General features: G+C 41.0%; 1 protein-coding gene across 3 annotated transcripts in view; it reads right to left on the reverse strand.

The window, feature by feature from the left end:
• Window positions 1-265: 265 nt before the first annotated feature.
• Window positions 266-16485, reverse strand: part of sned1 (sushi, nidogen and EGF-like domains 1) — a 111751-nt gene continuing 95531 nt past the window's right edge. The window contains exons 23-29 of one of the 3 annotated variants that reach the window (XM_052018508.1): window positions 15738-15820; window positions 14907-15014; window positions 13889-14005; window positions 12069-12156; window positions 9405-9481; window positions 8356-8391; window positions 266-5230 (exon numbers count right to left, since the gene is read on the reverse strand). In XM_052018508.1, coding sequence (XP_051874468.1) covers window positions 8366-8391; window positions 9405-9481; window positions 12069-12156; window positions 13889-14005; window positions 14907-15014; window positions 15738-15820 — 499 coding nt within the window. In that variant the 3' untranslated portion in view covers window positions 266-5230; window positions 8356-8365. Of the gene's footprint in view, window positions 5231-8355; window positions 8392-9404; window positions 9482-12068; window positions 12157-13888; window positions 14006-14897; window positions 15015-15737; window positions 15821-16485 lie in introns of all 3 variants that reach the window. The other 2 variants (XM_052018507.1, XM_052018506.1) reach the window with 2 other exon arrangements.

The following is a 16485-nucleotide window of genomic DNA, read 5'->3' on the forward strand; positions in this document are numbered from 1 at the left end:
GCATCTTCATCTGCGTCTGCAGTTCCAGCATCTGCAGCCTCTTTTGTCTCTATTCTGTACCTGACCCAAGTGTGTTTGATAGGACAGAGTGGAAGAAGCTGTACTTTGTATTTGACCAAGTCTGTATCTGATGCTAACACAGTGATGTACATGTTCCACTCCCTTGGATTAACATAAATCAGATAAACATAATTCCTCCATTAATGCAAAATTAATAAAAACAAAAAAAAACCCTTTCTAGTTGGTTATTCACACAAAGGTTTTATTTTCAGTAAAACTATCAATACAGCTGAACTACAATGCAACAACCACAACATTTAATATAGAACAAAGAGAGGCTCTTCACAGATAAAAGGGAATGTCAGCAACAGAAGATAATAATCAATTTTGTCCACAAACTGACAACAGGGTGAGGACTGAGTGCTGGAATAGATTTCCAAAGGAAAAGGCAAGTTTTACCAAGAATGTGAAATCAGGCCACTTAAAATTGAAAACAGAAGCCAGAAACAGATCACAATTAAAAGTAGCAGTGAGCCTTGTGCAATGTGTTTCCAACCCATAGTCCAAGTCATTCAGGTCAATATTGATTTGGTTTCCTGGGGAAGTGTTAGTACATAGGCAGCAATGATGAACAACATGGATTGAGTTTGGATTCTGGGTAAAGGCAGGACAAAAAATGGGGGACCCAATGATGAAAGGTTGGAGTTTCCCTGCCATCCAGGACCAATCTGGACACCAGCCTGTTAGGATCTGTTTACAGCCTAAAACACAACTAAGGATTTGGTCCTTACAGCTCTGACCATTAAATGGTCTAGTCACTGACAAACTGGGAAGAGCGCTAAGTTGGTGCCAACATTAACCAAAACAAGCCTGGATAGACTGTGTTGATGCGGGCATTGGATTACATTGTTTTATAAGTAAATCGAGTAACAAAATAAGCTTGCTGGTGTTCAGAAAACAAGAAGACACACATAGAGATCAAATAACCCTTCTCAGTCAACTTCATCATTTCAATTCACAGACATACTCACACTGCAGCATTAAACCTTGCACTCATGTCCATGCACCTCCTAGACCTTGCTGGATATGGGAACATCGGACTTGTCAATGACTACGATAACATGCACCAAATTCTGGAACTGGGGGAGGGGAGGAGAAAGAATTGGGCTGAACCCAGTAATTAATTTTGGTATGTGCTTAATACTTAAAGAAGACAAGGTAAGGATAATCTGTAAAGCTCCTGGTTGTTGAATGGTCCAATTATATTTTCTAGATGAACACAAAGCAAATCACAAGAGCAAATGCAGTGGGAAACGACATCAGAGAATAAGCCAGTGCAGAGTGACGCAGAACTCACAACCCGGACCACCAGAGTTGGAATAATAAAGTACTACATAGCGTGTAGTATATGGAATGTACTTAGGGGGACCCTAACATTGTCAACTAATGGTTTGTGGGTAAGTAAGGTTCAATTCTGATTCCAATGGATAGTCACTTAAACATCAGCATAGATATTCTAGAACATGGCACAAACATAATAGCAGTCATCAAAAGGGACACGTTTGCTTTGTCTCATTGGGAGAAGGGTCGTGGTTTACTTTGTGTCTTCCATAGTTGTAGCCATTCAAAAGCGTGGGATTTGGAGACTGTGGGAGAGGCACCTTCACTCCTGTGAAGAGAGAAAAACACATGCAAGGAAGTGCTACGATGACTCTCAGTGGTGATTCGTGACTGTGGGGAGGGACATCAGAAGACAGCCCAACACTGAGGTCTCCTGCTTATCACAGTCAATCTTTAACTTTGTGTACCAGCTCCTTCATCTTCCCCCCTGCCATATACACATAGAGGAACATTTCTTCAATCCTAGAACAGTACAAGTGCTCTTTATGTGATGACCCTGAATATATCAGCCTAAAATCTTTCCTCAAAGAATCTAACCTTCAAGAATATCAAAGTACAATTTGCGTGCATTTCTAAAATGACCACATTCTAGCCTACTCTTTCTTCACTCTGTGCCTTCCCTTCATCTATTCTAAGGTTCAGCCTAAGAGTCAGGAATATTGGTTGCTTGTGCTTTGCAGAAGATTGATTGGAGGTGGTGATATTCTGCTTTCAGGGCAGCGGGTTGCTGTTAAAAGTCTTGCTCACTGTATCTCTAGAGCTTGCTGCCCCTGTGATGCTCTGAGAGAGAAGATTGCAGACCCAATACCTACAGCTGTGCCGTTAAGCGACAGTATCAGGAAGAGCAGCTGATGCCCATATCAGTCTATATGTACCAATCATGGTTGGTCTAATGATAGTAATCATATTCTGATGCATAGACCAGGGTCACCTTTAAGTACAGTAGACAGGGTGATATCAAGTTGCTTCACTTCTGTAGCCAGATATACTTTGTTCCATGGAAACAATTAAACCTTCTGGTCCTTCTTTGTTCCAAGGTAAGGGTTTGCTGCAGATTCCAGTGAAGACGCTGCATATTCCATTAGTATCTTCAAAGATAGGATGGCACAGTGTTGCAGCAGGTAGAGCCACTGCCTTATAGCTCCAGGGGCCCGGGTTTGATCCTGAAGTCAGGTGCTCTCTGTGTGGAGTTTGCACATTCTTCCTGTGACCATGTGAGCTTGCTTCAGGTGCTCTAATTTCCTCCCACATCCCAAGGATGTGCAGGATGGTAGGTTAATTGGCCAGTGTAAATTGTCCATCCTACCTGAGTGAGTGGTAAAACTTTGGAGGAGTTGATGGGAATGTAGAGAGAATAAAATAGATTAGGGTAGGATTAAAGTAAAAATGGATACACCAACAAATGATGGTGTATCCAGTCAAGCCAGCTGGCATACAAGAACACAAGCGAATAGAAGCAGGAGTAGGCCACCAGGCCACTCAAACCTGCCCCGCCATTCAATATGCGCCAAGCCTTGGCTCCTCTTCTGGGTCAATCGCCGTGAATGCACTGATTTTTCAAGAAGTGGCAGAAACATAGTTTCTGGGGCCTCTCCAGTTTCCTGCAGAAATCCTTGATTGATTTTTGGAGGAGTCTCATTTAATTTCCAACAGATTAATTTTACGTAAGCCTCGCACCAACCATTCCTTCAACAGATTTGCAAATAAGCTGACAATGAAATTCTGGAATTCCTGATATAAGGAAGCTCAGCTCATTTTTCATTGGTTTAATATTGGCAAAATTCACCTTTTGGAGCAAAGCAAACCCGAGTATACATGTGCCGATTAATTTTGTTATCTTTATGTTTAAATGAGAAAGATTTGAAACTGTGATACAGTGCTTTAGTGAATTCTAGGTATGCATGTTATTCCATGTTGGAGGTGTTGGGGGGGGGGAGTGGTGAAAGACAGAGAAAACAAGAAAAGGATGGAGGTAAAAGCACTAGTTTCAAAAATCACCATGCTACAGTGTTCATCAATATCAAAACACCATAAAATCCAATTAATTGAAATTAACGGGAATGAAATCTGTATGGTTTTTATAAAGGCAGTCTGCAAACTCATTTCTAAGTCCGGACACCAAGTTAAAAATCTGTTCCCTTGTTCCTACAAATGGTCCTATTTGCTTCAAATCACACTGGACTCTAATGGCTCAGGAAGCATCTGAATCCTCCAGTAGAATTCGGACAAACATATGATCATAATATTCCATGTCATTAAACTCGGAGATCCACCTGCATTATCCTTAATGGAGGAATCATTAACAAAGAGATAATTTCACCCAGGCACACCATTTCTAGCAGACAGAACACTGCAATATAATCACTCATTCATCTCCACAATCTAATGAGAATTAATGTCTCCAGAATCTAATGAAGAGTAATGAAAGAAAGTTCAATGATAGAAAGCCTGATGCTGGTTTTACTGTAATAAAGTGTTGTATATCAAGGATTGATCATACTTCCTGGCAAGGGTGAATTGATAATAAAAAAATGCATCTTTCATAGTGAAGCTCTTGTACTAAGAAGACCTCCCCTTTGTAATGCGGGACTGGGCAGAAACTTCCCTTTCAACTGTTCAAATCTAGCTCATATGAAGAGGAATGAGACTATTCCTTCAGATGAGGTTTAAATAAAGCTTTCAATGTATTGAAAGGTTCCGGCAGTGAATGGGGAAAGACTATGTTCTTCAGCTGGGGAGTCTCTATCAAGGGTTCATCAACTTGACATTGTCACTTAAGTGAGTGAGGGGGAAAGCCAAGAAAACTTTGTTATGCAGAGAACAGTCACGAGTATGGAATGTATTGGCCCAGGGAAAGTCTTAAAGTGTAACAAGCGACAATAAGAGGTTATGTGAAGAGAGGAGTATACAGTGAATTAGTTTTATATGGTCCTGGCAAAGAGGTAACAGAGTTACAATGATGTTATGACGTTAACATTGAAGGTTCAATGGTAAAGTCTTTCTCCAATAGAATCAGAAACAAATTTGATACACGGTGTACTGTCAGGTGTGGGACCATGGTACACAGGTATTCCACCCTTAGTATCACCTTCTAAGGGAGAAGGGTCTAAGAGTTGCCTTTACCACTACCAGGTCCCATGAATCTTAAATGATGTCAGTGTGGGCAATCTCAACCCTGATGTCAGTAAATAAGTGATAAGTGCATGCCAAAGAATTGTTGTAATATTTTAATTACTAACTAGCACAAGCATAACACAAATGGAAATACCACACTGGTATAGCATGAGAGGTAGGGTTTAAGCACGCTGTCAGGCAGTCTAGGGGGCTCTGTACTTTACACAATATATTGGAGCCACACTTATCTGATTGAAGTCTGCACAATGCTATCATCAGGACAATGCAATTCAAATTCCTGGCAATCTTGTCTCCCAGCTTGAAGAATTTATACACTGCAGACACACAGTTGTTTATACACAGGCACGTTCATACTCATGGGCACCCTTGCACTACAAGCATTCATTCACTCAATCATTCACCTTTCTCTGCTTGAACACAAGGACATGTAAGACTGTATGCATCTGCTCTCTCCTCCCTTCCTTCCACACACGCATTCTTCTTCAGTAAGTTATGTGTTGATCAGATTTCAACTGTCCTAGTTTTTTGGACTTTGACATCCTCAAAATGAACAAAGCAACACTAAGACGTCTTGGCTGACTCTCCAATGGGTGGCCCCGTCTTTACAATGCGTTAACTTGTGGTGGATTAACTAGCATCATCCTTCTGATGTCTTCGGACTTGTGTTCTCCTTCCACACATCAGCTAGAAGGTCCTAAAACGAGAAAGGACATCTCACTGTGAATGAGGGGAGAGCCTCAAGAATTTCCCTTTCACCCTAACAGCGTTCAAGGAGAAACAATGGCATTAGACCCAAGGATCACTGGACTAATGCACCAAGACTGAAAGGTATAAGAAAGGAAAAATAGACTTGGTTGGTAATGAGCACATGGCATCAAGTATGAGTTTCATTTCCACAAGGTCGAAGGAGAAAGGAAACAGTGTGAAGGATAATGGAAAGAATTAGTTTGAATTAGAGACAGTGTGATCAGTTTTGGATATACATCAGGTTGTTGATGAGACCTACACTATAGCAGAAAGGGGAAAGTGCACCGCAATGGATATAGCAATACATGACGGGCACTGATAAGAGGAGAAAGGTTAGAAGTTAGAGACAAGAATGGAAACAGCTTTCGGTTGGTATGTGCAGTATCGTGCTTTACCCAAATTTGTTGGGTGGAATGTATTTGGGAGAATCATCTGACACTCTTCCAAACACTCCATAGCAGAAAAGAATAGTTCTTGTAGAAACAGTGTTGACATGTAGGAGATCATTTATGATCAGCGGGGTGGCATAGTAATGCATGGGTGGCACAGTAGTACAGCTAACAGAGCTGCTGTCTCACAGCTCCAGTGACACGGGTTCAATCCTGACCTCCAGTGCTATCAGTGTGGAGTTTGCACATTCTTCTTCCTCTAGGTGCGCTAGGTTTCTCCTACATTCCAAAGACATTGGCAGGTTAATTGGCCACTGCAAATTGACCCTAGTGAGTGGTAGAATCTGCGTGGAATTGATGGGAATTTGGGGAAAATAAAATGGGATTAGATCAGGATTCGTGCAAATGGGCTTGATGGTTGGAATGGATTTAGCAGGCTGAAGGGCCAGTTTCCTTGCTTTATGGTTCAATGGCTATATGGTTCTATAATAAATACAAGGTATCAAATCAGCACAGAAGGGCTCAAAGTAACCACAAAAGATTGAGAGTCATTTGCTTGATTTGTTGGGGATATGAAGAGGAAGCAGTGGAGAAACTGTAGTGCAGGATGAAAGGCAAACTATGTGGTTGTGAGTGGCAGCGGTGGAGACCCCAGTAGCACCTGACACCAAGTTAACTGCTCTTACTGCACATTCCCACGCACTGAAGTCTGAGGGCAGGTCCAGGGAGTTTGGCAGCGGTAGGGGTGGGAGAGACAGGGCTGGCATTGGAGGTCTGGCATGGTCCAGGCTGGAGTTGTCAAAGGATTGGGGTGACGTTGGGGGTGGTAGGGCAGACATTAGGAACTCCCATCTGGGTCATTAGAGGGACAGGTAATTGACAGGTCAGGGTCAATGCTTGGGCCAATCAGGGTGGCGGTGGTGGAGGGCGGCAATGAGATTGTTAAGCAATGGGGAAGGTCAGTTCAAAGGAAATAAATAATTTATCACAATGGGATCCCAGTCTGGCACCATACAATGAAAGCACTGTTGTCCCAGGAGTGACCAAGAAGGCTGCTCCTAGGACAACATGGACCAACTCCCTGGAAACATTCTGAGAGGAGTGTTGCACAGGGCACAAAGTCACTTAACATGCAGATGATGCAGAAATTGAATCAGATGTATAGGTGTCACTCACGCTGGAAATTGTTTGGACAAATTTCGGAGTGACACAAAATGAACATGGAATTATCATTGGTGTGTTTTATTCCCTCCACAAGACATCTTCCAGTGTGTAGGACTGGAGTAAACAGTGCTACATGATCAAATTTCCAGACCATTATCTGTGAAAAAATAGAAAGAACTAAAATGGAGAACCTGAAAAAGGATGAGACCAAGGAAGCTAGAGATTGCACTGCCAGAGATTGCAGCATAATGAAACAAGCTTTAGGTTTTAGGACTAAATCTTCAACAGATATTCATGGAAAATTGTTGAAATGGAGACAGGAAAAGTGGGACAGGGGAAAAGATTACTGGAAAAACTGCAGGATAATTGACAAAGTATCAGTGAGCATGTTGATTAATATTAATCTGTGGGGATGCTGTACCACTGAAACTACCAATAACCATTTCCAGGGCAGTAAGCAATCAGTCCCAAGAAAAACTGTGTGAAAGAAACCATCACCTCACCACCTCATCATAAATATTGACTGAACAATGGGGAAGAAATTTACCCTTCACAGTTTGTACTAAATCTGTGGGGGTGTATTGGAAACCTCTCAACATTTGCCATTGAGTTCAATAGAGCGAAATGTGTGGAGCTAAGTACAACTGACACACACTTAGCAGTAATGATGTGACACACATTTAGCACTAACGATGAAAGATATGCTTTAATCTCATTATTTCCACAATAAAGACTAATGTCGATTACAATCAAGACCTAATGATAACCTGATTCCTAGACATAACAAAATACAGCAGGAATAGATGGCCAAAACATTCTGGGTAAGATTTTCAGGCAGCAGCACAGATACAAGTGAAGAGGAACAATTGATCTCACATATATTACATTGTCCAATATTATAGTTATTCAGATCATATTGGAAAATGACACATATACATTATATAACATGTGCATATTGATATGGAATTATACACATGAAAATATGCTGATACTGTATTAAGCTTACATACATTGCACTGATATTGTACAAATATAATATAGAATTAACCCAAACATATTACATTGTGATAGTATGCATTTGTATGTCTGTGACGTTGCAAAAATCTAGAGTGACATTGCACAGATATTTATTGAATTACCCTCCTCCTGGTGTGTACATTGTGTGATCTAAAAGAACAACTGACACAAAACACATATGATGTGCAACATCACAGATATGCATATTACATACATGACACTAGACATCTTTACTACAGATGCATGGTGGCATGTACACATCTTGAGACAGAAATGGGAATCAATTATGTATCCATTCACAAGAAAATGCATGGAGTTTTACAATGCACAGGATATCACAAGCATGCATTATAACTGATGTAACACACACTCGATGGTGATATATGTAAGTGCACTACATATGATGGGACACAAACATCCATCACACATATTCTGATCCACAAATATAAACACATACAAATGGATGATGGATCACTAAATGAAATCCATAAGGCATACTTACCAGTAATTAGTTAATGTCTGAATAACCTTCTGTTTCCTGGGAAAGAGTAAAATGTTATTTTAATACCAATCGGACAGATAATGAATCCCTGCTACGCTAGCACAATTCGCAAACTTCATCAGTAGTGAAAGTCTCTTGAACTATAACCTGATTGAGCCCTGCACCTTTAGGACCTATTTGTAATTATACCCAATATCAGACCTTGTGTGTATTATGCTTCAACAACTATTTCAATATCAATTTTGGTTGCCATTAGCCAAACTCGATATCAATTCCTTTCATCCTGAGAACTCTTTTTATTTGAGTCTGTGAAAGAAATTTGTTGTAAGTCCAATTTGTCACATGATTAATTTGTGATTTTAGCTCAATGTTACTAGGTTCCTGAATAAGAATCCAGGGAGATACCTGGGTTTGCTTTGCATTTGGATAGTTTTAATATGCGTCTTTATTATTTCCATCCAATCAACTCAGTTCAACTTTTCTGCCATGTTTGCAAACCTAACCTGCCAGAAATCAAGACAGTCCATGAGTTTTTCCAGAAGATTTTGTTTCATTGGTCAAGATTGTTTCACCATCCATTCCTCTACACCGAAATCTGATAGTACAGCAGGACTAAATCCAGAGCCCAATTACCTCATGTTCCCTCACTGACAATCACAAGGACACAAGAAAATAGGAGCAGGAGTAGGCCACTCGGCCCCTCAAACCTACCCCACCAGGCCTCATCTCCTCCTCTGTGCCAGTTCCCCATAACCCTCAATTCCTTGATCTTTCAAATATTTATCGACCTCAAATATATTCAACGATTTAGCCTCCACAACACTCCGGGGTAGAGAGTTCCAGAGATTCACCACTTTCTGCAAATTTTCTTTGCACCTCTGTTTTAAATAACCAGCCCCTTGTCTTGTAACTATCACATATAACAGGTACAATTCTTACAGGCATACTTTATTCAATACCAAATGGCTTCCACTGAACTGAATGCCTGGGCAATTTGACTCCCCCCCTTACCGTATGTGGGGTGCTGTGTTGTGAGTGTGAATACTCACTGGGTGTTCTGTGTATTACAGGCTCACAAACTTCTTTGTAGCAGGTATCCTGGTGAACTTTATAAATTCTTCTATACCTTAAAAACAGAAGTGAAGTGTTAGAACTTCCAAAGGTCCTATAGAGATCATATAACAAAAACACTCAACTGTAATCCAAAAGAACATAAGAGGCAGCAGCAGAAATAAGATGCATAATCCTCTTAGGCTCCTGATGCAGGGTCTCAACCCAAAACGTCAACCATCCCTTTCCCTCCGCAGATGCTGCTTGACCAGCTGAGTTCCTCCAGTAATTTGTTTTCTGCTCCACATTTCAGCATCTGCAGTCTCTTGTGTCTCCCCTTGATCTGCTCCATTATTGAATAAGAAGGAGAACATATTTCAAGTCAGTTCATAAGACAGCCAGCATCTTTTCCCCAGGGTTGAAATGTCTAATACCAGAGGGCATACATTTAAGGTGAGAGGAGGTAAGTTCAAAGGAGATGTGTGGGGCAAATTTTTTTTACACAGAGAGTGGTGGGTGCCTGGAATGTGCTGCCAGGGGTGGTGGTGGAGGTAGATACTATAGGGCATTCGAGAAGCTCTTAGATAGGCACTTGAATGTGAGGGAAATGGTAGGATATGGACATTATGTAGGCAGAAGGGATTAGTTCTGTTGGGCATTTTATTACTAATGTAATTGGTTCGGCACAACGTTGTGGGCCAAAGGGCCTGTTCCTGTGCTGTACTGTTCTATGTTCTATCCATGTTCTCAGTCAACCGATCCCATATTCCTTGATTCCCTTTGAGATAAAATATCTATCAATCTTAGCCTTGAATAAACTCAGTGAAGGAGCACTTATAGCCCCCTGAAGACTTAAAACCTCTCCATAAATAAATTTCTCATTTCATTTCTAAATGACTAGTTCCATATCCATCAGAAGAATCCCTCACAGAATCTTCTGTGTCTCAGTGCGATAACCCTTACACTTCTAAACTCCAGTGAAACACAATGATGCTGGAGGAACTCAACAGGCCAGGCAGCATCTGTAGAGAAAAGCAGGCAGTCAACGTTTCGGGTCAGGACCCTTCTTCCGGACAAACTCCAGTGAGTTTAGGCTGGTCTTCCTCAATCCCTTTTCATGGAAAAACCTCATCCCAGGAATCAGTCCAGCGAATCTACACTCCCCTGACTCCATTGTTAAGTGTAGAGACAAAAACTATACAAATTACTCCAAATAAGTTTCCAAGACTCAATATTATCTTGGCCACACTTCCCTACTTTTATACTCCAATCACTTTCCAATGAAGCAGTTCCAACTCCAAGCTGATTCAAGCTCATTTTGGCTTCTTTAATTCTCCCAACCAAATGGCCTATCAACACATTTTCCACCCTTATACTTTCCATCTGCAACCTTCTTGCCCATTTGCTTAACTTGAATATATCCCTTTGCAGATTATTTCTGATCTCCTCACAGTTCACTTTTCCATTCAGTTCTGTATTGACAGCAAACTTAGATGCACCACATTTTTCTCTTCATAGAGCCATCAAGGACAGAAACAGGCCCTTTAGCCTGCCCTGTCCATGCCAACCATTGAATATTAATCCTTTTTACCAGCATTTGGCCCATAGGTTTTTATGCCTTGAAGATTCAAGTACTTGTTTAGATGCTTCTTAAATGTTGTGAGACTACTTGTCTCCACCCTATCCTCAAGCAGTTCATTCCAGATTGTAATCAGCCTCTGGGTGAAAAAAATCCTTCATCCTCTCTAACCCTCTTACTCCCCACCTAAAACTATGCCCTCTGGCTTTAGAAATCTTCATTAGGAGGAAAGGTTCTCACTGCCGACCCTATCTATACCCTTCATAATTTTGTATTGTTCTGCCAGGTCCCCCTTGCAAAACAAACCTGGCCTATTCGATCTCTCCTCATAATGGAAACGTTCCATCCCATTTACACCATTAAATGTTGAAGATCTGAGGGTCCACTATTGTTCCTGGTGGTACCCTACTGCCAACCTGAAAAGGACCCATTTATTCCTAAACTCTGAGTTCTATCCTTAAACTAATTATCTATTTTTGCTAATATGTTACTCCTAATCCTTAATTTATACAGCAACCCCTTACATAGTACTTCTTCAAATAACTTTTGAAAATCCAAAATAATATTGCTTCTACTGGTTCACCCTCATTTGCCCTATTACTTACATCTTCACAAAAGTTCCACTAAATTTCACTTATGTCAGTCCATCAGTCTTTTTGCATCCTTTTGCTTTCTTCCTCTAATTTCTCCTTCATCTAGTTTGTTTTCATTAGAATACTTCAATACCATGTCCAAATTGTTCAGTGCATGAATAGAAATGGACAGGTACATGGATTGGAAAGGTTAGCAGACAAATGGGACTAGCTCAGATAGACATTGTGGTCAGCATGGACAAATTAGGCTGAAGGGCCTGTTTCCATGCTGTCTAACCCCATGACTCTTAAAAACAAGAAGTTTCAGTACGTATACGAAGACCACTGCATTCTCACACTTTCTGTGGCCAGACGATTATTTACTGACACAATCTGAATTAGGCACTCCATTTATTAAATTAATTTCAGGATTATTCAAACATCCATTGTATCTTTCAGATTTTAATCCATAAACACATGGACTCCCAAAATGATAACTTGCTTAAACTTACTTAAACTGGAAGACACTGTCCTCCCACACTGGAATAGATTTAGTTTCAGAGTATAGGCGTGTGCAGGGGTGTGGCAGCTTCTTGCAAACTGAAAGAAAGACAAAGGAAGACTTAATAACATATCCCAGTGTTAAAATTATTCCATTCAGTTTACATTCATCCCAGACTAAAAGTCCTACTTTACACATTACCCTTAATACTTCATTATTATGAAAATCTTAAGGAATTAGTGGCACAGAAAAAGGCCAAATGGTCCATCACCTCCATGGCAGCCAAAAATAGAGGAGATTAATCCCAGCACTCTTAAGTGATCATTCAGGTGGAGCGAGTTTCTGCCTCTACCACCCCAGTTACTGACTTCTCAGTAAAAGAAATAGGACCTCACAGTTAATTTATAGAGGCTTCTTACAACTTTATACAGTGCAATTATGCCTCCCTTCAGTCTCCTTTGTTCCAAATAAAACAACCCTAACCTGACCAATCTCATAACTGGCAGCATCCTCATAAACCTTGTCTAGAGCTACCACATCCTTCTTGTGGTGTAGTGACCAGAACTGTGGACAGTACTCCAGCTGTGGCCTAATTAATGTTTTATATACAGTTTAGCATCTCCTCCTTGCTGTTGTATACTATGGCTTAGTATAAAGCCAAGTATACTGCATGGCTTCTTAACCACATCTGTTTCCTCCTGCCTTCAGGGATCAGTGGACATACACATCAAGATCTCTCTGTTCCTCTGCACTACATTTACAGTTATTGCTTTGCTTGCTTGCTTTCCCCAAATGCACCACCTCACACTTCTTTAGACTGAGTTCCATTTGCCACCTTTATGCCCACCCAACCAATCGATTGATATTTTTCTGCAGTGGGAACTTCCTTCTACACCATTTAGTATTGTTGGTAAATTTCTTAACTCTGGCCCCTATATTGAAATGTAAATCACGTAAATATTCCATGAAAAGTCAGAAGCCCAGTACTGAGCATTGCAGAGCCCCACTGCTTACAGCCGTCAAGTCACCAAAGTTCCTGCTCAACATTACCCTTTGCTTACTGCCACTGAACCAAATTTTCACCCAACTTGCCACTTTCTGTTGGATCCCATGGGCTTTTACTTTCTTAACCAAAATTCTATGTGGGACTTTGCCAAACATCTCCTAAAAGCTATATACACCACATCAAATAGCCTACCATCATTGTCCCTTGCATTAATGTTTCCCCAAAAATTAGCCCAACATATCCTTCCTTAATAAATCCATGTTCACTTCCTGTAATTAACCTGTACCTCTCCAAATGCTGATTTATGCTGTCCCTCAGAAATGTTTCCAACAATTTGCCCTGTACCAACATCACACTGACTGCCCTCTACAGTAGTGACTCAGTTTATCCCTTCCTCGCTTTTCAAACAATGGTATGATAGCAGCAACCTTCCAGCCCACTGGCACCACGACTGGACCCAGAGAGCACTGGAAAAGCATTGCCAGGCCTTCTTTGTTTTATCTCTTGTTTCAACATGGACTCAGAGGGTTGATGGGCCCGTTTCTGTGCTGTATGACTTTTACTCTCATATTAAAATGATGCATAATAACTTTATTCCCTGTGTCACAAGCCCTATGGCCATTCTAAGTTGTTATAGTCTCTGTGTCATAACTTTTTTGCAAGTAACAGCATTCTAATCTTCCACAATGCAAGGCTCCCAGTTATGAGTCCACCTGTTACAAAGCATGTTCTTGTAAGTTCCTGATTGGTATCAGTTGGATCTTACCCTCAGACTTAAGTACACATAGAATTTAATGGATTTTAGTCTGGTAATCTTTTCTTACATAATTCACAGTTTTTCCCCTTGAATCCTGTTTCACAGTCACACATATATGAATTCATTCCCTTCACGCAGGTACCTCCGTTTTTACAAGGGTTTGAGGAACATTCCTGATGTTCATCTGCAAATAGAGAAGTCATAGTTTGGGAGGTGGAAAAACAGAGACTGCCAATTCCATGCTGACACTTCACATTCTACTCCTAGGTAACAACTCCCCTGCCTCCCACACACAGCCCATCCACTCCCAGATACCAGCCCCACCCTAACCCACACACAGCCTGTCCACTTCCAGATACCAGCCCCACCCTTACCCACCCACAGCCCGTCCACTTCCAGATACCAGCCTCCCCCTCACCCCCACACTGCCTGACCCACTCCCAGATACTAGCCTCTCCCTCACACAGACTGTCCCACCCAAATATCTGTCCCTACCTTACCCCCACACAAACTGTCCCACTGCCAGATACCAGCTCCACCCTCAAATATGTGCTTTCTTTCTATGCTTTCTCTTCCCATATTTTTCCTAGACACTCACGATGCTGTGAATGCAAACTTATTGAATACCTTCAAACCCTCCATTATCATATTTCCTTATCCAAAGGTTCTCAGAAAATTATGGAAGTTCTCAGAACTCTTTAAAACTAATCATTGGTGTCGAGACCTTTGGATCTCTATGCATCGAGTCTAGTCTGGCACAGGCCAATGCAATGATTTGAGCATACTCAAAGTTGTCTAACTTTCTGCATGAGAAAATCATTGCTGGGTATTGTCAGGTTGGTTATCTTCCCCACCAAGAGGGATTTGAAGTTGTTTGACTCTCCCATTGCTCTGTCAACTCAAAGCCCAATAATCGAACCTGGAATTTTCCTGGGTTTACCTACTTTGGGTAGTTCATAAGATTATTCTACAATTACCTTAACATTTATGTTGTCCTTATTAAAGTAAACTGCTATCCTCTCTTCAGGCCAACCCACAGGTTAAGAGATAGCCAGGGGTACATATCAAGTTCCTACCAGGCTTACTGTTGGTCTCTGACTTAGCATTGGTCTCAGACTCTTGGATCTCCAAGGCCAGACTGATTCGATTTGTAGATTCCTCCAAGTTTTCCAGTTGGATTGGAGGCTCTGGAGCTGTTCAGGAAAACAAACAAAAAAGAATGATCCCATATCTTAAGAGAAAAATAAAGCTCCCTGGGTATTATGATAATCCAATGATACCTGCTCCTTTGCCACAAGATATTTTCACTGATAATGAACTCTTCTGATAAATCAAGGACCCAATCAGTTCATGGTCAGTTGAGGGAACATGAACAGTTCATGATGAGCATTGAAGCACAAATTAAAAGATGCAACAGTGTGGTACCTCCACAGCCAGAGATGAAACTGAAGTCCATACATTGTATACTAGGCTTCCTTCTCTCTCTCGGGCTTTGATACTGGTGTAAAAGCAACTTTGATAAAATTGGGACACTGAGACAGACAGGTTCTTGAAGATAAACTGAATTTTTTGTTTTGCCCTTCTGATAACATTAAAAGAGACTGCATGGATTTTAATGGACCAGTTTGCAAATGGTCAATTTGGCATTTCAATGACTTTAGAAATATCCAAATGAGATAAGAATAAAGATACCAAAGATAAAAGACAGTGCCCAACAGAAAATCTCCTCAGACCAATCTGTTGGTTCCTCACTTCTTAATATCCTCAATTATCTTTTTTTTTGTTTATGCCACTGTGAAGCATCTTGCATTGCTTCTGCATGCTAATTAAATACAAGTTGCTGTATCTTCAAGGATCAAAGCCAGAAATATTGAAAAGAACAACACAATGCAAGTCAATTATGTTCTGGTACCTACATGCTCGGTGGGTGATTGGTTTGGGCTGTAGATTGGAAAATGTGGCACTGATTCTCCCTCTTCCATCCAACATTTCTGAGTATCTGAAAATTAAATTCAACGTGATTTCTTTTTGTATTTTTATTGATTTCCAATCCCTTTGATGAGGTGCTGGTGAACCACTGTTAGACTAAAAGCAGTATTAAACAACTATTTCTTCATGTGCACCCTAGTTAGCGCAATACAGGTTAACTGCAATTTCAAGAACCTTCCACACTTGCTCCACAAGTGCTCTAGTGTCTCACACAGTGAAGATAACTGCAAGCTAAAATCACTGTGCAAGGGACTCACTTCCTGATCCTCTAAAGCCTTTCCATCATCTACAGAGCACAGGTCAGTGGTGTGATGGAATATTCTCTGCTTTCCTGAATGAGGGCAGTTCCAACAACACCCAAGAAGCTTGGCATCATTCAGGGCAAAGTGGCCATCCATCACCTTAAATATCTGCTCTCTCCACATCAGCAAACCATGATGCACTATAACAATTCACCAAGGCTCCTTTTCAATAAGTCTCTGATAATCCTGGCAGGGCTTAGAGCGATATGGGCTGAATGCAGGAAATTTGGACTAGCTGGGTAGGCATTGTGGGCGGCATGGACCCGTTGGGCCAAAGGGCCTGTATTGCTCTATGACTATGACTCTATGACACACACAAGACTTTGGCAGTGCCAGATTGACAGGTTTTTTGGACTATTGAATGCTATTCCTA

This window comes from Pristis pectinata, chromosome 6, assembly GCF_009764475.1.
Source record: "Pristis pectinata isolate sPriPec2 chromosome 6, sPriPec2.1.pri, whole genome shotgun sequence".
Classification (NCBI taxonomy): Eukaryota; Metazoa; Chordata; class Chondrichthyes; order Rhinopristiformes; family Pristidae; genus Pristis; species Pristis pectinata.